At 40.5% G+C, this 27,324-nt stretch overlaps 1 protein-coding gene across 9 annotated transcripts in view; it reads right to left on the bottom strand.

Moving 5' to 3' along the window:
* RERE (arginine-glutamic acid dipeptide repeats) overlaps positions 1-27,324 on the bottom strand; it is a 396,982-nt gene that overhangs the window by 107,707 nt on the left and 261,951 nt on the right. For all 9 annotated transcript variants that reach the window (XM_034753081.1, XM_034753088.1, XM_034753087.1 and 6 more), the window contains one exon: positions 8,283-8,381. In XM_034753081.1, the coding sequence (XP_034608972.1) occupies positions 8,283-8,381 (99 nt within the window). The remainder of the gene's footprint in view (positions 1-8,282; positions 8,382-27,324) is intronic.

Consider the following 27,324-nt stretch of genomic DNA (forward strand, 5'->3'; position numbering starts at 1 on the left):
CATACTTAACACCTCCTAAAACTGAAACTGCATTGAACATAAATAGATTAAAATACTTCATTCAAATACTAGCTATCTCTTGTGAGAGATTCGGTCTTCCATTAGCTACTTTCTTACTGTGATGAATTGTTTTCTAGGAGACTTTTACAACATCTGTCCTTAGAATTCTACAATGCATCCCCATTCTTATTCTCAAAATAGGATGGGAGGTCTTTTTAAGGTGGCTTTGGTCTTGCAACAATTTGTAGATTGATATTACTGACCAGCGATGGCTCCTATTTCCAAGTTCAGTTTTCAACATATTTCCAATTGTTGCTGATTAAAATACATTTGGAAAGTGGCAGCATTTAGATAATGTGGTTCAAATATGAAGTCCAGGAATGGTTCAGCTAATAGGTACTCTGACTCCACCATGAAGTAATTATGTTTACTTTTCTGTGGATACAACATTTAAAACAAACACTGACTTACTTATCTTTTAACATTTCAAGTCCACTCGATCACTCAAATGCAGACCTGCAATGCCAGCCTCATTTTCAAAGATCCCCTGATTTTTTCCCCCTCTCCTCCTCCCTTCTGTTGCAGGGGACTGTACTTCGATTTTGCTATGAATTACATTTTCTATGGCTGCCACATAAACAGTAAATAAAATTCATGGTATTTTTGCCCCAGTAAGCAGCTCTATCTTCCAGCACATCTGAGACGCCTGGCTTCAAAGGAATGAACAATGAAACCAATATTTTCTTGAGCAGCTATTCCAAAAAGGGCTGATTTGGTGGCATTTGGAGATTATTCTAGGCAAAGAATCCAGGCAAAGAAGTGTGTGTTTTGTATAAGTAATTACTCAACCAACCACCCTTGTTCACGGGATTGCAAATATTCACAAATGTGTTAGGAAATTAGTTTGCCATGTCTTGTCATTTTTGGAAGAAGGATTTTCATTTGTATTTGTGACAAATGAGCTTTAAATGGAAGCTAGGTGTGGATATTTTAAAATTTATGAAGTTGTAAAACCATGTACATGGCCAATTAAGGATTATCACCGGCAAAGACTGACTATCCTTGGTTATAAATTTAAGAGGTTATTTGAATCTAGGTTGTTTACCTCAACTACACTACATCAAAAGCAGTGTAAAATATTTAAAGGGCAGCATATTTTATGATGAAAGCTACAGTTATCAAGCGTGTCATAGTGTGTCATCAGCAGAAACGTGTGTGATGCATAGTGAGTAACAAAACCTTCACCTTAAGCAACACCTGGCATTTTCTGTCCTTAGAATTCAGCATTTTAAGGCGGCAAAGGGTGAAATGCACAACAAATACTACAAAGCTGCAGTTCAACCCCGTTTCTCTGAACCTTGCAAGGAAAACTCAAGCCCTGAATTTTAAAGAGAATTCAATTAGCATCACCCGTGTTCTTCATAATCAACATCTGAATGCTAATTAACAGTCCAGTGCCATGCAACAAGAGCACCCCGTGCAATAAACTGCAACACAGCAGCAGCGAACTCTGCCTTTAGCTAGCATGCATAAATAAACAGAATTAATACCTATATGAGTGTGGACGGGTGACTTAATCTGTTACGATTAGATGCAACTTGGCCTGGGGCTTTTGTGTTATTTAAAATGTGTTCATCTTGTTTAATTAAAAACCTAATAAATTAGCAGTTCTTTTAGTCTGATTTGTATTTCTCTCTTTAGTAAGCCCTATGGATTTTGGTGGCTTCTGTCAAAGGGAAACAGCACACTCAAAATAAAGGCTAGGAATCTAAATGCAAATCTGTCAAAGATGGTTATCCAAAAAACAGCCAGCATTTACTGATACACCCCACACCCATCCCAATATACAGGACACAATTGACACAAATGCCATATCTCTGGTTAAATAAATGAAGCCAAAAATAAACGCTATCTCCTTTGCAGACAGTAACTACTTGATACTTTTTGGTTTGAACTAGAAATGTGAAAACAAAGTGGTGCCGGGATCTGGATCAGGCACAGGTTTGAGTTCAGACTGGCAGTGAAATCACAAGAGCTGCTCTCAACAGATTTTGGTCCAAGATGGTGGAAATCTCATGAGATCAGTTCTCGTGAAAAATTTCCACAGCATCCAAACTGTAAAACACGCCCCCAGTCTGGGTTTTCAGTCTGATCTGGACCCAGTGACCATGGGAGGGGTTGTCTGCAGGGGAGTTGAAACTGCCATTTCCCCCCACTCTCCCCTCTTCATTAATTTTTTTTTTAATTCGCTAGGATTTGAGTTAAAGGTTCTGGTCCCACTCTAGTCCCAACCCAGTAAAATTAGCATTGCTTATTCCTGAACACTTCCTAGAGAGAATTCTACTTGGAGCCACTGTATTTTGGCTCCCTGTTTTCAGGGGTATGCAACTAGACTTTAAAGATTTTCCAAAAGGGAACCAAGAGAGTTTAAGTGCCTCAGTTGCATTCATTTTCAATAGAGTTTGGCATTTAACTCTCTTCGTCCCTTTAAAACTACCAGTCTAATTGTTTGTAGTGGGTCATAAAAAGACCTCAGCTTGTCAGCAAGTTTTGCTTAAGAATGTTTTCTCCAAACTCTGTATGCAATATTGTCTCTTAATTATAAAATCTGACATCTGCTGATCTGAGCTTATATGGTATACTCAAACACCTTTTTTCCCCCCATTACATTTAGCAGGCTGAAAGTCTGCCATGTAAATGATTGTGAAAAGGGATGTAACAGCAAAACTAAGATGCCTTCACATATATTTTCAATTATATTTTAAAAAGCTTTGTTTGAAAAACTGCTATCACACATGCAGTGTCTTTTGTCATGAGCTTTCCTTTTGTAACATGCATCATCTTTCTAATAGCTACATAGAGTGGATCAATACAGCATATTTCAAGGTACAGTAAAATCTCATTCTACCATAATTTCTGTGGTATCCAGACTCCATTCACTAGGGTTTTTGGTCACAGCATCCCTGGATATAACCCCTGTCATGGATGTCAACGGCCAAATTCAGAAATGATGGATAAGGTGGTGTAAATCAGACCTCACTCTCTGTAAACTCAGACTCACCTAGCCCTAACAACCCCTGGGCTGTTCTGTACAAGTCCTCCCTCCTCCCCAGGAACTGGAAGAAAGTGTTGATAAAAAGCCTTCCACCCCATTTAACTTACACTCTCATCCTAGCTCTTGGTGTGCAAGTTGGACCATGCTAGACACCCTGCCCATATCAGTACAGTGCAGAAGTAGGTTTTCGGGTGTTTCAGTGTAAGAGGGTCTAAGATAGTGGAAGGGAACATCTGGCTGCTCTGCAACCTCATTTTAGCAGCATACCTCATGTGGTGTACATGTCTAGAGCACCTGTGATGGATAAAGTCTCAGTTCCCTTCCCCAACTGCTATGAGACCTTGTTGCAGCGACAAGCAGCACGTGGCACAGGTCTCACCTGGCATTCAGCGTTAGGGAGAGCATTATTGGCAGTCATGTCAAAACGCAGGACATTCAGAACAGCAGCCTTGCTGCCTGACTTCTCCCCAAAAACGAATAACATGTCAAATGGGGATGGCATTGATTCTCATACAGCATCCCGAGTTGACGTTCCAATGAGATTTCACTGTATTATGCTGAAGCGATGTTAGCCTATTAGACGCTTATTCAGAAAGTGCTTAATCACAGCTTCACATGCCAATTCTTTGACAATTTGTCAGTAGAAGCAGATTCACTAGACTACAAGAGAGACTGACCCCACCCCACCAAAGTCACTGCGGGAGATTTATGTTGCCAGGTGTAGCATCTACCCATATAAACAGGAAACAGCTGCTGCTAAGGCTTCTGATAGATGTAACAGTAAAATAGTTTATTCAGTCACTTTTATAAGACAGAATGGAAAACAGTGGTTTGACAGCATGACCATTAATTTACATGTTGGAAAGAGAGAATTAAAAATTGCCATAGATTTAGAAACAAGAGAGTAAACAAGAAAACCTTTATCTTCCAATTTACAGAGCCTTCCACTTAATTCAATCACTGGTCAATTTTATCCTCCATTTAATTTGATCTAAACCTCTGTAACCACATCATCTGCAGTAAAAATAACACAACTTCCACCATTTATTTTAATCAATTCTAATCGCAGTAGGCAGCTCTTACTGGTAATTCAGTCACTGACTACAAAAAGCTGTCATTTAATGAGGCAGGTTGAAACTCTGGACAAGGAACTGCCCACAGAAGAGCTAAAAGTTAGCTCAACACAAAGATGTATTATTCAGACAGCATCACTGACATGGTAAGTGTTACCATGTGCTATGGGAAGCTGTGCTACTCATCCTATGAGGGTCATGCTGATAACAAGATCAACTGCTTACGCCAACCAGCGTGACAGAAATGGACTTAATTCAATCCCACAACCCTTACTCAAGCAAAACTCCCACCGACTTCAGTGTGAGTTTTGCTTCAGGGAGGAATAAAGACTGCAGGTTTGTACTGAGTAAATTCTAGCCCCTTGGACATTTTGATTACATTTCTATTCTGGTTTCCTTCGTTGCCCAGGTGGGCATAGAGAGAAGTTCACTGCTATGTACTCATGAAGCATCTGACAAGGGGTGGCTGGAAAACAAAAATTCTGTTTTGCAAGGGAGTTTGAGGTTCTGAAATTTGTTTTCATTCTGCACTGCAACAGAAGTGAGGCCTTTCGAAATAGTTCATGTGGGTTGGGCAATGACCTGGGATGTGGAAGACTCAGGATCAAGTCCCTGCCCGGGATCAGGCAAAGCAGGAACTCTACCCCAGGTCTCCACATCCCCGCTTAGGCCTACTGGCTATTCTAGACTGGGTCTTCCTGCACTCGGGAAACCTTCCTGACAATATTTTCATTGAACCCTATCCATTTCCACGACAAGTTTCTGTTTTGATTAAGTGACATTTTCCAACAAAAAACGTTTCACTGAAAAAGTCCCTGACCAGTTCTAGGTCTGACCTACATTGTGTGGGGAATGAACCCTTCCCTGCACTAGCAAAACCCAGGGTAGCCCGGGGTTTCCTTCTTTTCAGACAAAGAGCCCCAGGATCTGGCGCAGATGCTTTAATCTGGAGCTTTCTGCAAGCGGCCCATCAGAGACAAACACTCGCTGAAGTTCGGAAGGTGGAGCTTAACCCCCTATAAATAAAAGAACAGTTTGATCTCTGTCGCTGCCAAGGCTGGATCGCGGCCAAATGTTTCTGGAAACTTGGATGGAATAGTACAAGAAGCAAAAATGATAAAATGAGCTGAGACTGACAGTGATTTATAGATGTAATGATCGTTATTCTGTATTCATACTGTTCGCTGTTTTGGAGTAATGTTTCCCTTTTTAATAAACCTTGCCGTTTTTCTTATTTGCAAGGCTCCACTCTCCCATCATTTAACACTGACTGCTGATCAAAACCCTAAACTGCAGCAACAGTGGCACTTGCAACATATTGCAGTTCACCGGGAGAACACCAACAGGGGGAGTGGAAGAGGGAGGGGAAGAGAGATCTTTTTCTAAATAGGAAAGCAGCACACAGCTAATCATTCTATGGAATGTATGTGTGTGGGAAGAGCAGGACAGTACAAATGCAGAAAACAGGGGAGCAGAACTTTAGAGGTATTTACATGGTCACTTACAAAAAAAGTGCCATGTTATGACAAGATCATCCCACACCTTAATAGGAATCTGTATTCTAATCTTTTTACTCCTTGTTCTCTACTTCCTTCCTTCTTTCGATTGCCCACAATCTTCTTTCACCCCATGGCTTCAGGCATTCCCTTTACCACAAAGGGCTTTTGTTTGATTTCAGAATACGCCTGCTTTAATCTCAGATTTATCTAGCCTAGACCTAACCTACCTCTGGCAAAAAGGTTTACATGGGGAGAGAGCAAGCGTGCACATAATTCACTGAAATAACTCTCTGCAAGACTTTCAGAGCAACTGGAGCTTAAAAATGTCTCTCCAGCCACTGTCTGAATAATTCAAAAATGTTAAGAGACTATGAAAATTTCACCCATAATAATTAATCAGGTCTCTTTTATGACATTGGTGCCAGGTTAATTAGTAACTCGATTAACAAGACTACGTATTACCCACTGCAAGATTTTTTTTAAAACAATTTACTCCATTTAACAAATTAACAAGTGTAAATGTTCTCCACAAAAACAGGTTTTCTGGCTCAAATCCACTTCAGCTATGCTCTCTCTCACTTTGTGTATCAGACTCGGATTTTTCTTTATTTATCTCAATAACACTAAAATAACATATTAGAAGATGTGTGCCTTACAAACTGCAACCAAGTCTTCAGTTGTCTGAAGATAAATATATGTTTTACAATTATAAAATATCAAAACTAACAACTTCCTGTTATAATGAACGATGCAGTTTAATTCTTAGCTAGAAAATGTAGCATTTACCTCTTCCAAAGGAAGCCCATCATACCTGTCCAGTTTGTTAAAGGGCCATGGTCATATTAGAAATCGCATTTTAAAACCATGCTGTTCCTTAGACATGTCTTTAACATCACCATTGATTAAAGAAAAAATGTTACAGATTTGATCTATTTTACCTTGTTTACATCGTGTACTCTCAGCATCTCTCTCAACTTGGATGATGAAAAAAGATCAGTCAGTTTCACTTTTGTTATAGTCAAGAGTATCTTGCACTAGCATTATGCTGCAAAGTTTGGCAAACTGCAAGGGGTTGCAATTCTGTGTTTGCGGTCCAAACACTGCAGGGGAATGCTGAATTTAAACAACTGTTTATTACACAACAGCTGAACTCTCAATTCTATATAAGGAGTTAATCAATTTTAAAACCTAACATTTTAATTCTAGTTTATTTTCATTTACAACCAACACAAAAAGACATCTATCCCAAGCTGTAGGGTCCTTGAAAACACAATCAAAAATAAAAACAAAACCCAGCAGCAACCTCATAATGGCAATTACAATTTTACAGCAATGGAAATATGAAGAGAACATCCTAGATTCCCTAATGACCTATCAAACAGCATCCCCATCTTGAAAAATTCCGTGAAAAGACAGGCCTTGCATCATGCCCTGATGCCAACAAATTTAGGCTATTTTTGACCAAATAAGGGTGTGAGATCAAGGGCCATTACCTTGAAAGCAGCTCCCTCTCTTTTATACCAAAGGGGCTCTATCAAGGGCTCTCCTGATCTCAACTTGAGCCAATACGGCTCAGGAAGCTAGGCTGTCTCTCCGCTAGGCAGTCAGGTGCAATTATAGGTCACCCCAATAAACTCCACCCCAAACCCACAGGCAGCTAGTACAGATCACAAGCCTCAACCTCAAATTGTGGGAGATACAGATGGGTCCATGACAGGAGCACAATATCCAACTGCCCCCGCCTGAAATTCCATCCCATCCACAAGATCTAGTGTATGACCTGCCAGTAACCATATGGGATAGTCCCACAGTCCACATGGTGGCCACAAACTACCACAGACACAGAAAATATGCCAACTAAATGATGTTAAAGTCACTGACCCGAACCCCACAGCTTGGAGGAATCCCAGGCAGCTCATGAAGGCATTCTGCACTGTAGCGGAGCTATCCTACCCTCATGTTACTCTGGGAATTGGATACAAGATGGACACACTGTATTCAATCCAATTTGGGGACTGGGAAATCTCCTCGAGCTTTAGGACAGATGTAAAAGGCACAGATAGACCAGCTTCCAGACAATCCCTTTCTGGTTCGTGGGACGCTGAATATCCAGACAGCAACAACTGTGACAACATCTTATTTTGGCAATTCATGTGAAGAAGGTGGCCCCAATCCTTTAATAAATCCTACTCAGTGGGAACATTTTTGACCACTGAGCAGGCATGAGTCACCACATGAATTGAAGACTGGGATTCTCACTCTCTGACACTCCAGCCTCCTGAGAGAGGCAGGCAAAACCAGTGAAACCCTGTTTGTGCCTCCTCCTACTGGAACTGCTAAGCAAGGAGCCCAACCAGCCGGTGAAAGATACTGATTAGCAAGGACCAAGAGCCTAAGGGCTCTAGTGTTGCTCATCTCCTCCATGGAATCCTCTCAAGGTGACAGTAATTGTACCCTTTCAAAAGACATACTTCTGGGAAATTATTTTTCCTTGGACTAATGAGGCTCTAGCCACGGATACTCATTTGGAAAAGAGGAGAAAACTTTACTCCATGCAACAGGTTGCTATTCCACCCCCTCAAACAAGAACTCTGAGCAGAAGAAAGCGATAAATAACCGGAACTGCATGGCGGAAGAGCATAAATCACTCCTTACCACTTCATCTTCAGTCCAACACTTCTCAATCAGTTTGGGCACAGGCTTCTTCACCAAGCGCTGCAGGGCTTTTCCAGCATCGTAGTTACTTTCATGTAGCTGAGTAATAAAAATGGAAAATTATATCAACAAACAGAAGTAAAGGTGGACCAACAGTGAGGGGTGGGGATAAGAATGGGGCTTGCTTACTGTATCTACAGTAGAAATAAATAAGACAAATTTGCGGAACCTGGAAGGTAATCTGTTTTATTTAGTAGGGCAGAGAACATTAAAATAGGCAGACTTGCTTTCTACTTTCTGAAGTCTCTTGTAAATTTTCCCTTTAGCATTTTTTAATACTTCTAACATGAGACATTCCAAGGAAAATAAAAAGGCACCAAAACAACTGTTCTTCAAAGGGGTTGTATCTTATGCAGTAATATCTTATTCATATTATCTAGTCAAATGGAATAGCTCATATTTTGGAGGTAACAAGTGCTTTGAGGACAGAGAGAGAGTGACGTTTACTCCTTCAGAAAATTGTGCTCATTTTTATTGCACAGATGAGAACAAGAAGTTGCTGGAGAACAAAGTGAAGTATGGAGAAGCAAAATAACACCTCGTGGAGACAGCTGCAGGAATACATATAAGGAACTTGGGATCATTAAGCTGACAGCGCTCTCTCAACAATGCATGACCCTGCTGTGTGCTGGGGCTAGGTTCCACTATCAATAAATACAGCTGGGGGCTGGCTAAGGCAGATGGTTGGTAGAAACAAAAGTTATAACAAGAGAATGTTGAAAAAATGCCCACTTTCAACAGAGTGTTTAAGGGATAAAGCTCTGATACTCAACCCTCAACAGGGACTGTATTTGGAAGTTGACACAAATATATAATGTGCTATATGCAAGTAAAGTTAGATTTTGGAACATAGAGACTGATCAGGAGCCTGTTTTACGTCTTCGGGGGAAAATGTACCAAAAGGAAAAGAGAGGTATTCCCAAGGACAACAGTAAACCAATTATCTCCACCCCTACAGAAGAGAGGGAAGTGATGTGTGGAGATTACAGGTATGTCTACACTTAAAACACCACAGCACCTGCACCGCTGTAGCACTTACAGTGAGGACACACTATGGTGGGGAGGGGTTCTCCCACCACTGTAGCTAATCCACCTCCCTGAGAAATGATAGCTAGGGGCTTGTCTATACTTGAAACACTGCAGCAGCACAGGACTGCTGTAGCACTTCAGTGTAGACGCTACCTACGTTGATGGGAGGAGTTCTCTCATCTGCATAGGTAACCAACCTCCGCAAAAGGTGGCAGCTAGGTTGACAGAACAACTCTTTCATGGACCCAGTGCTGTCTACATCAGGGGTTAGGCCTGGCTTTGTGGATTTTTCACACCCACCCCAGAGAGATGTAACTATGCTGTTTCAAGTTTTCAGTGTAGACCAGCTCGGACAGACGCAAGCATTAGTTCTCCTGCATAAGTAGCTGGATTAGCAGTAATGGACACACCAAAACTAGCAGTCAAAGGGGTCATTTAATCACACAGTTACACTAGCAGGAACTAACTACAGAAGCTTTCAGGTTTATTTTTATAGCAGCAGGGTGCATCAGCTCTCTGAACTCTCATCACCCAGCATACTCCGCAAGCAAAGGCCTCTCCATTTCCACCCCATATTCTCAACCCCAACCATCCCTGTATCACTCCACCCATGTCCAATCATCTTTTAGAGAGGACCTCTCTACAATTACTTCAGTCCCAAGGCTGCCAACAGAAAGAAGCCACCTGATATTAACTGTGACAATGCCTTTCTTGAGGAGGACACTAGGTTCTGGATTGAGACCAAAGCACAATCATATAGCTTACCAACCAGCCCTGAAGTGGTAGCTCCTTTGTCAGCATCAGCCTGGGTTATAACCGAACTGTGATTTTACAGGGCAAAACCTCAGTTTTCCTAGGTCAGACTGTGCCAATGATTTTGAGGCAAAGAGGAGTTCAGCGTCAAAAAACAAACAAACCCCAAAACCACACACACAGAAACCCAACAATGGCATGGTACAGCTCCCTAGGTTACCTCAGCTATTCATCTCTCTCCCACCCAATCCACAGATACCAAACATATAAAGAATTTCTCCAGGTATTTTAAAAGTGATCCCTAATGGGGAATAAAGTGTCAAATAATTAGGGGCTTGGGGTGAGAGGTGGAAAAAGAAATAAAACCCCAACCTACCGAAGAGGCAAAAATATGAGCTGTTCGGTGGGACTGTAATATTTGTAGCCCATAGGATTATTTTGCTAGCTATTATATCCTACTAATCCAGCCAGCCATATCAAATCATGTGTTTCTCTTTCTGAATTAATCCATTTTATTCTTATATTTTATCAGTATTAATTCCTATGAATTTAGGATGTGTTGAGGCATATGATATGTGTTTCCTAATAATTATACATAGAATAAGTTTTGCTGAAATGCAAGAAGCCTACCGGCCTGTACCCAGTAAGATCCGCTAAATAGCTAAAAGTATAATCAGTTAAGAGTAATTCAGCATAAAAGCTGGTAACCTTTGGCACAGATAGGAATGGTCCTTGAACTTTGGGGAACCAAAGGGAGGAACTATACACAACACTGAACAGGTTTATCCGGCGTCTGCAACTGGTTGGTAACCCAAGGGTATACCACAAACCTGGAAGTCACCAAGAGAGTCTAGGTTGGCAGTTTTTGGAGTGAGATAATCCTTATTAATATATAGAGAGTAAGTGTCATAATCCACTAACCTACAGGAATTTCTTAGGGTACAGAAATAAGATTTGGGTATAGTAAGTTGGGCCTGAATTACATAGTGTCAGGATCCTATAAAATACCTTGTAAGGATATCACAGGGAGCTCTTTTAGTCTTTAGCTCTTTCTTTTCTTTGTCCTCCTATATTCTATAGACTATCTTCTATCACGCTATCAGCTCAGCTTGTGCAGTACAGTATAACTACTCAACATTCCTAACGATTGGGTAAGCCAGCACCATCGTGTTATCGGGCATGACAGGAGTAAGGCTGGTCCTTCACCTCCTATTACTGTGTCCTCAAGGAAGGATGTATGTTAAGTTAACGTACTTATAATAGGAACGTTACCACCAGGAATCTTCTGGTTGGATGTGATCAGTGGCGAGCCATAACAACTAACCCATAAAATTCAGGTCAACATATGAGCTAATGTCCACTGAAAGCCAGAACTGGATAGCTCTCGCAATCGTTAAGTTCTTTATAAAAGCTCTTGGGCACTGAAGTTACAGAAGGAATAAACTCAAGGTGTTCAAACGGCATTTCCTGTTACTAAGCTGGCATTTATAGCTAAGTATTCCACCCTTATATGCATCCTCACTGACCTGGGACATTGTCACATCTAGATATTAACTGAATAGAAAAACTTGACATAAAAGAGCCAGCATGGGTCCAGAACTTTGGTAAGTTTTCAATTTACAAAGCAGAATGTTTAAAACCTATGAAGGCTGTGGCAAAAGTCAGCAACAGCTGGGAAACTGAAATCAAAGGTTGAAACTTGATACACGGCTCATGCAGCTGTGAAAAGAAAGCACATCTGTGGGATTTGGGGACAAAAACGTCAGTCTTCACTTTGATTTCCAGGCTTTTGTCAAATTGGCCCAGCCTTACAAGTTTTAAATAGTTTTTGGGTGCGTGTGTGTATTGCTCTTTTAAAAAACAAGTTTGCTTTTAAACTGCACCACAGAAGGATGTCTGATCATACAGAATAAACAGTAACCGTTTCACGTGAGCCATTATGGTCTATTGGGTAAGTTTTTGAAGTTCTTCTTCACACAGCGCACAGCCAACCTGTGGAACTCCTTGCCTGAGGAGGTTGTGAAGGCTAGGACTATAACAGGGTTTAAAAGAGAACTAGATAAATTCATGGAGGTTAAGTCCATTAATGGCTATTAGCCAGGATGGGTAAGGAATGGTCCCTAGACTCTGTTTGTCAGAGGGTGGAGATGGATGGCAGGAGAGAGATCACTTGATCATTACCTGTTAGGTTCACTCCCTCTGGGGCACCTGGCATTGGACAGGATACTGTTGGTAGACAGGATACTGGGCTGGATGGACCTTTGGTCTGACCCAGTATGGCCATTCTTATGTTCTTTATGTCACTTCTATGTCATCTTCATGAAAAGGTAAATTTTAGATAACACACCTGAGTGAGAAACCTTCCCAGGTGTTGTATTACTGTCTCAGTTTTCAGGTCATAGAACCCACAGAATGAACAGTGACAGTCTAGAAAGATCAATCCAATCGTGGCACAAGCATACCAAAATCCAGTCTGTTTTAATAAAGGAGAAAAAATTGCTACATACGAACTGCAGCCAGTTTAAAAAAAAAAGTCACATCATCTTGGCTAGTTTATTTTGTCTGCTAGTCCATTGTTAACTTTGGTTTTATACCTGAGCTGTTGAGTTATACAGGTGAGCTACATTTTTCAAAATGGATCATCTAAAATTAAGCATCTACAGCCATAACTCAACACCTAAATAAGTAGCCTGTGTTCTGGAAATGCTGAGCACTGGCAGATAGCACTGAAGTCGGTGAGTAGTCAGCATCTCTGAAAATCTAGCCATTCAGGGCCAGATTGTGAACCCTAACTCACAAAGTGATAGTGAACATTTCATAGAATCATAGAATATCAGGGTTGGAAGGGACCTCAGAAGATCATCTAGTCCAACCCCCTGCTCAAAGCAGGACCAATCCCCAGACAGATTTTTGCCCCAGATCCCTAAGTGGCCCCCTCAAGGATTGAACTCACAACCCTGGATTTAGCAGGCCAATGCTCAAACCACTGAGCTATCCCTCCCCTCCTTGCTCTCATGGTCACATTAATGTCAACAGGATTACTCAGGTGAGTTAATGCTAAGCAGTGTGCAATATGGATCTACTATCTGGGCTTTATTTAGATACCTAAACATGGATTTAGATAACAAATTTTAAAATATTGAATTTTGGAACATGAAGACTGACTAGGAGCCTGATTTATGTCTTTTAAAAAAAATGTACCAGAAGGAGAAGAGAGGTATTCCCAAGGACAACAGTAAACCAATTATCTCCAAAACAAAGGCATATTACTAATAATATCATTTTTCTCTCTCATGCTGCAACAGCAAATTGAGACTTAACACTTGTTTGAGGGTGACTTGGAAATTCTTTTACAAAACCTCCTGAACTGCTCTGATTGCTCCCAGCAGTCAGGATAAGAGGACATTCCTATGTCATGGACCGCAGTTGGTGTAAAACAGCTTAACTCCTTCGAAATCATCAGCTGAGGATCTGTCCCCACAAGTTTCAAAACTGAAGAGTAAAAGTTTTAGACGTCTCTTGGAAAAATGAACTCTGCTTAGTTATTTGCTCCTCTTTGCCTAGCTAGTGGGACAGTTGAGATATAACTCTTACTATTCTGTTAAGAGTTTTAAGTTGCGTGTAAAAATAAAAGGTCACTGCTGGTCAAGACCTCTGGTATGTCACCTAGAATGAATTTGTAGAACGATATTAGGAAATGTCTCCCTAATTAGTTGTATGATGGAAGTGTTACCACCAGCATAAGTTATAGTATGGAGAAGAGTGCTCGGATTAAAAAAGCCTTTGGGTAACATCATGGGAATAAAGAAAGGAAATTCCAGGCTGAATTTTCTCATGGTTTATTTTCAGCCTGCTCTATGGCACATATGGTAAGGTTAAAGGAAAATGCTCTTCACCACAATTACAACGGAGACAATGGCACACATATCCACAGAATTACTGCAGAAAACAATGCCTCAAACTCCATCATCATCTCCCTTCAACAGATGCCTCATCTCTCCAAGCTACAAACACGAACACATCAGACACATCAATACTGCTTTCGCATTGTTGTAAGTCAGGGAGATGCATTACCTGAGATTGCTTAATAGAAAACACTGCTTTTAAATGCACTTCTACAGGTAGAAATTCCAATGTACAAGAGAGCATCGGCTTGTAAATCTGCCTCTGTTGCCTACATCAATGACAGCTCCCACGCAAGTGAAACAACGATCTGAGTCCATCTTTACTAAGCCACAAGTCAAGCAATATGACTAGAACGTCAGACCTGCTGCACCTAAACCCTACCACTCAAACAGCACCGCTGACTTTTAACTGCTTTTATCACTTTTGTTTCCTAAGCCTTCCAGAGCACGCAATACCCACTTAGAAGCTTGAAAACAACATTTTTGTCTTTTCTATTGGGCACACGTTGATTTTCTTCCTTGCCTGCACTCCAGCACTGGGAATAGGCACGACTGAAAGTAGCAAGGGCTAGTTATTTGTTGCTACAGACAGTCTGCACCTGGTTTCTGTGCATGTTACAAAACTAAGCATGCCTTGTCTCTTTAAAAATTTTGTAGGGATAAAAATGGCAAGGGTTCCCTCCCACCCCCTGCTGTGTTCTGCCAAAACCTCCTCGTGACTCATGGACGGAATCTATATCTTGCCTGAAGGAACCCAGCAAATTTTCCTTCTCTCTTTACAAAACAATTCAATTAGTGACGGAAGAATAACCAGAGAAGACCAGAAGCAATGGGCTGTGCTAACAGGCAGCCATCCCAGTTGTAAAAGCACAGAATAGTTAACAGACCAACATACCCATCTGGAATACTCTAGGATAGAGGATCAAAATTAACTTTGCACCAAGCTGCCATACCAATGGCAATCTCAAGACCCACAACGTGAAAGTGGGGGAGACAGGGGTGCAATAAGAGTTTTGCTAAGGAGGGGACCCATGTTCCGGCCTGGCCGCCCCATGTTTGAGTGGTGTTGCAACTTAGTATACCAGGTTGCAAATCACTCAAATTTGACCTGGATGCTCATCCATCACACACATCCCAGCAAGGAAGGGTTCAGCCATTACACCGGGTCAGGGGCCAAGGCTGGGGTTTGGGCCCCTGAGCCCACCCCCTCCTTGTGCCCCTAGGGGGAGGGAGAAAAGTCAGGTCAATCAGACACAAACGTGACCACGGATACCATTTTACAGCCTCCTGAGAAAATCAGCCATCTAATGGAGAAAATGCCTTGATTAGAGCTGGGAGCAAGATTATAAACCAGAAAGAAAAATATATTTTTATATAATTGCCAGAGTTAAATCCACTTTCCTCAGTCTGACTGATGGATCATTCTCTGCTTATTACTTTCAGTAATTTAATATATATAAGCACTTTATTGGCAAGCTACTTGAACATATAAATAATAGCTAATGATGACTGCCTACAGTTTAATTAACTTCTGGTTGCACTTTTCAAGGTATTGCTAGAAACACTAAATTACTTTCCCCACTTCCTCCTACCCCCAGCTGTCATGTAAAGAATCATTGTTTTGAGCACAAATCCTGCTGCCTAAATAATTCTGAGACCTCAGCAATCTTATGGATACACACAGTATACAACAAAGGGAACAGACAAGAATGTACCTGCACTTTATAATGCAGAAGTTATCTTTTCTATAGAAAAGCACAGGGCTTTAATTTAAAGAAAAATTCCAAATGTGCACACGTCCGAGCATCTCATTTATATTACAACAGTCATTAAACATCGCTGGATCTCAGGCAAGACTTATTAGCATAAACTCTGCACATTACCACAAGGTTTCAAGTTTCTATTCCAGCTTCTCATCTGAGCTGCCATTTTCTGTCTGCGTGATATTGCAAATAAATTTTCCTTTTGGCATGGCTCAGCTGTCAGGCACCTCTGTTCTGTAATGAATCCATGAATTACATCTCACCGCTCTGACATCTCTGGTCTCACACATCAAAATATTGTTCTTCAATTGTAATTTATAACTTAATTTAAATGTCCCTTTTACTGTGACCTTTTTAGATCAGAATGGCATTACATCTGGCAGCTCCTACTTCAGCAAGGCATCCTTTTGCAATTACAGTCATTATGATCCCTGTCGAAAAGCCTATCTGAGTTAGGCTGCATTCATACTACAATGTTAAATAATTGGAGTCCATTAAAACCATCGTTAGATTTCAGAGCCGTTTTGGGGAGGGAGGGGATTGCTAGTATAATGTGGTACGGTATTGCAAAACTAACTTGAAATCTACCCAGAACAGTCAAATAAAAGTAGCAGTGATTTTTTTAAACAACACAAACTATGTCCATCGCTGTAGGGAGGCAGCGTTTTCTAGTGGTAAAAGAACAGTACTGGAATCCAGGAATTCCTGAGTTCACGTGTCTGCTCTTCTACTGACTCATTTGGTGGCCTTGGACACGTGCCGTCACTCTTCTGTGCCTCAGTTTTCACATCTGTAAAGTGAAGACTGGCCTACCTATTTTTGGCAGTAAGTAAATACCACCCCTGCTACTTCACAGTGGTGTTTTAGGCCTTGATTAATATTAATAAACCAATCTGAAAACATGAAGTGTGGTATATGCTAAGTGTTGCCATCTCCTCCAATCCAATGTACTTTTTACATCTTTCACTATGTTCCTCATGGGGAACAAGATTTTTTTCCTATTAGAGCACAGAAAACATTCTACATAAAGTCCCTATTTCAGCCCCAGCTCCACATTTCTCTCTCAGGCTTGGTCTATACCTAAAACTTAGGTCAACCTAGCTACATCACTCAGGGGTGTGAAAAATGCACACCCCTACGAGACCAATTAAGCAGACCTAAACCCAGATATGGACACCACTAAGTCAATAGAAGAATTCTTCCATCGACCTAGCTACTGTCTGCTAAGGTGTGGATTTACTACAGCAATGAACAATCCCCATCTGTTGCTGTAGCAAATGTCTACTCTACAGCACTACAGTGGTGTAGCTGCAGCAGTGCCACTGTAGCACTTGTAGGGCAGACAGCCTCAGACAAGCATCCTTCTCCTTGTGTGGATGGAGGGTGCATGAGGGATTACAGAAGAATCGATGCCTTGTTTCAATAAAAGTGTGTTGCTAATTTCTTTGATCAAAAGGTCCTTTAAAAGCATTAGAATTCAGGGATGTGGGGACCCTAGGCTGCTAAATTGGGCTGCTGGCCTTGGATGAAAAAGAAATGTTTGTATATGTTTGCATATCTTTTGCCGCAATGGACAATGGTCAAGACTCAGGGTTATCCCTGAAAAACTGCCAGGTGTTTAAGACGGCAATGGTCAAGAAGACAGAAGAAACAAGGAGCAATGAAAGACAACAAGAGAAACACTGTTCACTGTGAGGCAAAGCCTTTTGGTGAAATCTCTTCTATTCTAGGGGCCTAATTTAATGCTAAACCCCATTCAGACTGCTTCCTCCAGTCACAGGATTGAAACATTCCAGTTTGATGCAGTATCTCTTCAGGAGTTGTATCTGGAAATGTCATCCCCATAAATACCAATCATCTGTCAATATGCTGCAGTAAAATGGAACTTTTCTCTGCCACAAACACGCAGAACACACACAATGGTGAGTATACTTTATACGATAAAACAGTGAAACATGCATTTTAAATTTGCAGCTTTATTCACAGTGCTTTATTCACAGGTGCTGAAGTGTGTGTTTTCACTAACTAGCTGGTACTGAACTAAGAATTGTGCCCAAGGATACCATGTTCCTTAATGCCAGGGCTCTCTTCCCCTCCTTGAAATCCTAACTCTTCCCCATCTGCTGAAACACACCAGAAAGCCTGACCTGGATAACAAATTGCCTTCTCTAATGCAGACACCAATACCACTACATGGGACTCCCACTAATGCCTGAGGACAACAGCACCTTATAAACCAACCCAGCACCCAACCCTCCCAATATAGAAAGACTGCACATGGAGAGACTTGTTTTGCCAACATGCCTGTCTTTCTAGCTGATACCTAATTTATAAGGCCCTTATGAGCTGCTTTGACAGGCCAACAGAACTCAAGATGTATAGAAAAAGGTTCAACAGGTGACCAGAGACATCACTTCCCAAGAAGCTCAAAGGAAAACTGAACCAGGTCTATTTCCTTAAATCTCTAGTTTCTGGTACTTTTAGAAGCTTGAAAATATAATCTCCCTCTCCCACTCTTTGGCAGAGATCTCACCACTTCTCTCCCCATTTCTTATCTATTTAACGTTTCTACATAGCTCCAATCATCATAATGATCTAAATATTAGCGAGACAAATGACACAATGGATGCCCTGGTTATACACTATTTCCTATGCACTACAACTGGGACAACCATTCATCAGGAACAAGAACAGCTCTAGAAACTTAAGTTAATTGCAAAGGCAGAACAGCAGGGGGAACTGACACTGTAGAGGGGTTTTATGGTTCTTTGGTCTGACATACCAAATAACTGTTGTCACTGGGCAAGCTGACAGATTTTCACACATTTTCTGCCAAAAATCTAGATATTTTATATATACTAAAAATATTTACAAAGTAATTTGAAGTTGGGCCACATCTTATGGCTGTAAACAGGCCTTTTAAACTAGTTGTTCAACAGTTTACCTGAATTTGTGAGAATTATCTTACAAATAAATCCAGCAGCACAGAAATGTTTTTTCAAGAGACAGGATAAGAATGAGTGAAGATTCAAAGTGGCAAAACTGCCCTATGCATCAGAAGTGGCTTAGTTTTAACAGCATGCCCAGGCAGACAGCGATCGCCCCTGGGATGTTATGCTACCTTATTTGAACCCTGAGACTAACCGCTGATGAAGAACCATCCAAAAGGAAAACTAGTAATCATAATAAATGCTAACATATATTTAAATAGTTGTCTTACGCTTTCAACCTTGTCTGTAGTTAATGAACAAGAAAATCTAGTCTAAGGACAAGTTAAAACAGGCAGTAATTTGTCTGGGTGACATCTTACTTCTAACTGAATTTCCCTGTGTTGATACTACACTGTCACATTTGTCACTCACAATGACATGTTGCCATGTAATATTGTGTTACAGAAATGCTGAACAATCCTACTCATAAAAGGAACCAGCCCATGTTAGTATGTAATCATTTCATCTCGTACACTGGTGCATGGAGGGAGGTGTAGTAAGTATAAGTACATTGCTCCTCAACTACAATAAGGAATAATAAATAGGGAACTGCTGGCTTTTAGCCTCCTCAAATAAAAACAACATGCATGTCAAATGACAAAAGCCTGTTAAAGGCAGAGTGCATGTTTTCATTTTAAATTTCCTTCTACTGTTCTGCCATCTTAGATCTCTGGCTGCCACCCACATCTGTTATTGTCCCAATGCTGCAAATCCTTATAAAATCTGAGTTTTTAATGCAGGGGGGAAATTCCTACCTCCCACTGAGGTAGGCTGAGTTGTGGATAGGAACATACCGGCATAAGGCAGCAAGCAGCATTTCTGAAGGAAAAAGCAGGGAGGGAAAACATGCAGTCCCGCTCCAAATAATCTGGTCTTCCAAAAACAACTGCTCCCTTGACGCATGCCCTGAACTGGGACAGCACAGAAACCGCAAACTGAATTTTGTCAGGGCCTCACTTAAGAGAAGAGACACAATAAGGACAGATAGGTAAATTAACCATTTCCTGTCCTGGAATCTGAGAATGGTGCCCTTAAAAGCTCTGTACAATGATATTAAGGTCAATGGGAGAAGAATGAGAAAAGGGAAGTTGGGTGAAGCAAGTGCATTTTCTTTCTTTTTTGTATAAATCTGAAGTCCAGAAAGGAGTTTTCAACTAGTTAAAAATTAACCCGCCATCACTATGTGAAGAATCTACTCAAATTCACATTCTCTCTCTCACACACACACACACACAGCAGGGCTTTCTAGCACTAGAAATTATATTCATGTTCAGTATTCACCATACTGAGATTTTTCCATGGATTGGCAGATCTGGGACACCAGCTTCCTAACCACAGAGCAGGGAGGCATTTCTGTGCAGATGTTTTAAGCCTCTTGCTCAGCCGTTTTTCTTTTCTGAAAACAATGCAGCAGCATTAAGAGGCTCCCTTCCTTGATGGTGTTGTGGAGCTGGCAAGCTCAGCAGACGCATTTGCAATTTATCCTCACAGATAAACATTTTAAAATCTGTTTTTCCTGCTTTCAGGTACCCAAACTCTGTCTAGAAAGATTGTGTATTCCACAATGCTACCCAATCTCCAGCCAAAATGTACCTCGTAAAAGGACCTACGCAGTTTCCTAATGGGGAGCAAAGCCGTAGGGACCATGAGGTACTGTAGTACCCTGCGGCTCCCGCAACTTCCGTGTGCTCGCCTCAGGCAACCTCATGGACAGTGGCTCTCATTTCTTTGGAGAGGGTGAACTTAACAGAAGATTTGCTATTCATCAAGCAGCCATTAACGAGGCAAATGGAGAAGTGAACAGACTCACTTTTAGGGTGCATGCCACAAGTGGTTTAATTTACAGGCAAAAGCAGAGGGGACCTGAGACAAAGGCAAATAGCATAAAACACCAGATCACCTGGCTCTGCTTTCCTGCATTATGAAAGACAACGCACTCATAACCCAGCAAAAGTGCTGAGGAATCCCGTGCATAGGCACAGTACTCACTTGGTTACAGGGAGGGTAGTGGGGTTGAAGAAGAGGAAGTCCTTCTCAACTCTTTTGCCCTCTAACTTGAAAATGCTTAAACTTTGAAAGCCAAATACTGCACTCTTAACTCAGCCCTCCATGGGAAATCAATGTGAGTTTAGCCAGACCAAGGACTGTAGCATTTGATCCTTTGTGTCCAAAATATTTATCAAGAGAAAACAGGTTATCTTTAAGTCCTCTCCCACATGGAGGCATCCAATTGAGTTATCTTCAGAGACTGACTTCTGAGATAAACTGGATTTTTGAGAGTTTGTAAAAGAAATAAAAAGTTACAAGAACAGCAAGAATTCATGTCTTCCAAACTCTGGGAACCAGGACCCTGTCACAAAGGAGGCTTTTCTCTATTTGGAAGACATATATGAAGGCCCAAATCATCTTGTGTAAAGCATACAAAAGGGGGAGTGCAGTATTGTACTTCTGAGATCCAAAACAGGATGAGACATTGTTGAGAAAAAAAAAATTGAAAGAGGGGACAGACTGGACACCACAGGAGCATTCAAAGACATCTGGATCTTCCTAATTCCAGGAGCCATGACTTCACTGTCTCAATATATGCATTCCAATGCTGGTGCTACTTAACTTTCTTTACTTTCGTGCAGTTATGTCTGCTGGGTTCAACTATAGGACTCGATCCTGCAAAGTGCTAAACACCCTCAACTACTGTTCAAGTTAATGGGGAGTTGAGAGCACTCAGCACCTAGCAGCATCAGGGCCAAAACCAAAATGAAAATAGGAAATACTACTCAGGGTTCTGTGAAATGGCAGAGGTTTAAGTTACATAAAAGAGGGTTTTGATAGCATGGTTCAAATTCAGTGATTATCTCACAGACACTTGCCCTCCCATCTGCAATCATTAGACCGCTTCCTCTCCCATTCACAGTTGCACAACACCCCTGTGGCAACTATGGCAATTTACATGGAAAAATATTAACAGGAAAGCATTTAATGGAGCTTTAGCTTCATCTGATGCCAGTCAGATGCTGAAAGCAAGGATGAGGAGCCTACACTACATGACCAAGGAGATCTCAAGAGACCAACAACAAATGCTCTGTGGACCACAGACCAGGAACTACCCACTTGACAGAAATGCACGGTTGACTTTTGCTCTGCATCTCAAAAATGCATACATTGGAGCTGGAGGCTTATTGCTTGCTAGTCTGAATGTGTCACTTCTTTACCAGTACAATAAAAAAAATAAGTTTTTTTATTTTGCTTCCCCCGACCGTTCTGCATAACCACTCACATGACACACGTCTCTCTCTTTACGACTTAAAAATTTATTGCATTTTTAACAAAATACACACAGAGAAAAGATGAGAAAGGACACCTAATGCATTAGTATAAATTAAGCTGAAGTAAATTACATGGACACGCAGTATGTAGACATGGCTGTACAACGTGCACTTATGGCTTATGAATTTTAATTAAGAAAGAGATTTATAGGGCTCCAGATATTAAGAAAAGGGCTCATCCTCCTATTATGTTGGGAGGCAAATACGCTTTCAGATTTGTAAGCCATAAGGATGGAATGAATCCAGCGTTCTACATGCAGTTGAGATGAGTCCTGATGCTGAGGGATAATTTTAAATCTTGGCGCTTATTGAGACTATGTCTGTATGTTTTCTGGTGTTCTTGTTAATCTGTTCTTTTATGCTTGCTGATTTGTGAGCTAATAAAGGCGAATTCAGTGTCAATTCTCCCTTCGACACCCTTTGAGAAGAATTTTAATACTTTCTCCCAAAACACTTTTTTTTTTTTTTTTTTAAAAAGAGCATGTGAAAAATATACTGAGCTGCCTGACACAACAAACAGTAGCCTGATAGCCCAGATCTGTGCATCTTGCCATGTGCATTCACTGCTTTTTCAGCAGGCAGAATGAAAAGCGGACACGGGGTGCTGATCCACCATGAGTGCTATAAGCATTCCTCCAAATAGTTTTTCAGTCTCAACAGAAGGGGTGGTTCAGGTATATGATTTCCCACTTTTAGGAAAGGTCTGGCAAAATTAACATGTTGCATCTGGTGCTTGTATGGGTGTGCAATGGGGTGAGAGAAGGCATAAGCATCATAAATACATAGCTAGTTTCACTGTTTACCCCAAACTGAAACCTTGGAATAGAATCAGATTGGACTGCAGGGCCACCCATCTTCATCTTTTCATTTGGAAACTGCAACTTCTGTCCCTTGTGGGCCAATCTGACCTTACACAGTTGGATCAAGTTACCCACCACTGAAATGCAGCTCTCTCTGGTGTGGAAGGCAGCAGAAGCTATTTAGCTCTCCCCAACGTTCACAAGCAGTTAGGACAGTGAGTGAAATGGTTTGGCCTTATATATATTAATTTGATATCACTAATTCATAAGAAGATACATCTGCAAGAGTTTTTTCTTAGCCCTTCCCACTGCAGTCAAAAGCCTTTTCCACATCTAATGTGCTCCTGGAGTGGGCTACTCATTTGTAAGTTCATTAATAATTGCACAAAATGAGAGTGCTAAAATAGTTTTAAATTAAACTGACCTGACTTGGAAAGACTCATTACAGGAGAATATTTTTAAGTGAGTAGCTACAAATTTTGCCATTACTTTGGAGAGGCCAAGAAAATACTGGAATCCAAAAATTCCTAATTTCGAGTCCCAGCTCTTCTGCATAAAGGCGTCTTTTAAAATTGAGATACTTACTGGTCTTTGGAAAGCTCTGGACCAAAAGGGCGATATAAGTGCAAAGTATCACCAATATTAATATAAAGAATTCATGTTAATTCTCCTGGCTCTTTGAATGTCCCATGATGTTACCCACACTGACCCAAAAGAGGGGTCAGGAGCCGCAGCCATGTATTTCTCCAATTCACAAGGTAAATAAAGTGAGGTTGCTATTATATTATACACAAATCTAAGATACTCCACTGTCTCCCATTTCACAGATAGATGAGTAAGATGTCATGGTTGGATGCAAGATCTGACAACCGGAACTGAAAATCAATGCTCTCGCTTCACATGACTAACATTCTAAAAGATCTAATATATTAATCAAAACCTTCATGTTCACAAGTGGGTTTTTTTTTAAACTAGTTTTAAAGAGTCAGACAGTAGAACTCTCTCTCCCCCATGCTACTCATTCAACAGCAGCAGCAAGAGATTTCCCACCATTTAAAAAGGAAGTATTGTTGATGAATCTCTGGAGGAGGCTTCCCCCCTTCCCCCAAAGCGACAGCCAAAACGCATTAGGGGGTCAATGATCTCCAAATGAAAACTTCTGCTGCTCTTGATTTGCTGGGAGATGCATTATAAATACAGCATGAAAGCCTGACATCAAAACCACGGAATGGAAGCTGAAATTTACCCATGCTATTAAGTAAATAATCACTGGAAGGAGTTGTTATACTAGAAAATATACGCTGCATGGCATCATCCCTGATCTTCATTTCTATCTGGTATAATTAACAATAAATCATACTGTGGGCTACAGCACTCTGTTATTACATAAATAAAACACTAGCAAAGGAGCTTGTCAAGTCTGATTTATATGAAGTGCTGCTCTGAAGTTTATTGGATTTCCATAATAAGAAATCATACAGCATATCAATTTTTTCGATTAATCTTCCAAACTACATATCATAATTTCTAAACAAAAACCAACTTAGTACAGCACCAGCTGCTCAGAACTAGCTTGTTGTGCAAACCCAAAGCCTGCGCTAAGTGGACAGACACTGGAGGAGGAGGGAAGATGGCATCATGTCAAGAAAACTTTCTTTGCAGTTCAGGCAACAGCACCAGTCAGATGAAAAACTAGGGCTCAGTCATGCACCCACTGACGTCTCAATGACTTTGATGGCTGGTTAAGCTCTTACAGCTTTTTCAGAACATCATACACCTACGTTAAGTGGAGTCTGCTGTAACTCAAATCAACCTTCTAGACAGGGTCTTGGCTACTTAGACAGTCCACTTTTAACTGGATTAAATGCATTTTCAGATAGTGGGAAACTGCCACTCAGTAAAAGGTATTTTTATCTAGAGAAACAAACCTGAAATATGAATTATATGTAGGGATCTTCAGGAACTTCTAAAACACGATGCACGTAACATTTATACACAGTGCGCTCCAAAAATATACCTCGAGTACCTGGATTCAAGAGTGAATAAACCAGTGAACATGACAGAAATCCAGCAGCCTACGTCAAGCCTATTATATATAGTCCTTTTGGAAATGCTACCCAGCCCAAGTTCCTTAGCTGGAACTATGCATAGTTGAGGAGGTGGTAGAAAGGAGGATCGTTCCAGACAGAGAGGAACAGAGGACTTCTACCAAAATGTCTACAAGAAGCAGCAGTTCTTATGTAATCGCTGAATACAGAAGGTGAATGTAAGAACTTCACTGGGCAATTGTGACCACTGCACAATAAGATATCATAAGAGGGCAGCTCTGTAGTGATGAACTTGAAAAGACTAGACATAAAAATTATGAGGAATGGTTAGCAGCTGTCAGAACAGTAAAGTAAATAAGACTTAAGGTGTTAAGATCTAGCTTGGAGATACGCAAGGCACTATATAAAAGGCACAGATGGTTTACACCACCTCAAAGCAACCAAAAATATAAAGTGCAAAAAAAGGAGGAATAAAACTAGCTTGATTAAGGGGTAAATTAGAAGTTTATTAAATGACTTACAAAGTGGAAATCTTATGCTATCAACATAAACTGACTGGAAAAAACAGCTGATGCTAGATAAGGTGCATATTAAAAATACAAAGGGGAAAAAAGAAGAAGAGGAACAGATCAACCAAATATATAAAGACAAACTCATAAGTCTGTGATGCAAGAAATTTGCAAGCGCAACCACAGGCCCTCCAGACCACCAAGGGATTAACAGGGTAATTAAAGAGGATAGAGAAGTTAAATGCATTTTCTGCATTAGTCTTTTACTATCGATGACAAGGAGGAAAATTCCAATTCCAAGAGCTCTTTGGTGATTATTGGCCTTAATAAGAGATTCGAGTCTTCTAAATAGGAAGTTATGGAGCAACTTAAAATGCTCCGGAGCAGTAAGCCACCAGAACCAGATGGCATCCATCCCAAGGGAAAGGACGGAGATAAAATGTAAAATAGCTGAAAAACGGATGAGGATGTGCAATATAGCCTTAAAATGGCAATTGTTCTTGAATATTGGAAAATTATTAACACATTGTCTATCTTTTAAGAAAAGGAGCCATGGGAGAGCTTTGGAATGGGAAGCCCAGCAAGTTTTATCTCAATTCTAAAATGGACTTGGAGGCTACTTACGTGTAGTACTTGAATAAGTAGACATGATAGAGTCAAACAAGCATGACTTCTTAAAGAGAGACAAGGTGGGCGAGGTAATATGTTTTATTGGACCAACTTCTGTTGGTGAGAGAGACAAGCTTTCAAGCCATTCAGAGCTCTTCTTAAAGGGATGTAGTCAGGTAGTTTAGATTCAAGTGTGGGGTTTATTTTATTTTGTGTATTTTTTTTCCCATTTGGAAAGACTTTTACAAAACATTATAGAAATAAAGAAGTTTTTAATTTGGTGTTGCTGCAGGGGAATGTTTTAAATCCAGTCACTGAAGCACTGTGATATATTGCATGAAAACCAGACAACGAAAATGACTACTGTTTTACTGTCCCAAACTGAATGAAATGCAAAAAAGCCAAAAACTAAAATATAATATTTAAATGCTGGTTAGTAAGCTAATGTAACATAGATAAGGACATCTGTATATTAAAAACACATGTTTTTAACTTCAAAGTGTCCCTAAAAAAGAAAAATTTCTCTCTCAAACCAACCTTTTGAAAGTCAACGTAAGTTCCACACATGTTTAAAACATTTGGAAATTTTTGGTAAGGTTCCATTATAAGACAATATATTAAGCAAAATAGTTCTGTAATAGCAACAAGCAAGGAAATGCCTTGCTGTGGGTTAAAAATTCGCTGGTTACATTTAATAGACACGCTTGGTTTGACAGATATGAGTAGGATCCGTAGCTTCATCAGAAACAACAGATCCTGGATGGTGTAAAGAGGCTCACCCTATACATTGCCTAGCACAATGGGGTCCTGATCTATGGCTAGGCAGCTAGGCACTACACTAATAAATACTACTACTACTGTAACACCGTTAGAGAGAGAGATTTGATTATTATATTACTGCATAATGTTCTCTAAACAACAACAAAAAATAAGCTCACTGTTGTAATGGTTATTGCTCTATTTCTGACACCTACATGCCAATGATTTGTAAACTTGTTAACTGCCTAAATAAATAGTTACAAAAGAAAATTACTCAAGCAATTAGAGACAACCATAGCAAATGCCTCTCAGAGTGTAGGAAAGTTAACTGCATAGTACCACAGGTTAGCACTGATGTTATTTACTATTAAATGATCTGCAGAAGTAGAATAGACGGTGAATTTTGCTGGTATCAATAAATAGTTTCTTTTTGGCTAGTGAGAGCAGATTAACTTGCACAGTGGACAAAAGTAGTCTCAACTTCTCATGTATGC

Source organism: Trachemys scripta, chromosome 19 (assembly GCF_013100865.1).
Source record: "Trachemys scripta elegans isolate TJP31775 chromosome 19, CAS_Tse_1.0, whole genome shotgun sequence".
NCBI classification, from domain to species: domain Eukaryota; kingdom Metazoa; phylum Chordata; order Testudines; family Emydidae; genus Trachemys; species Trachemys scripta.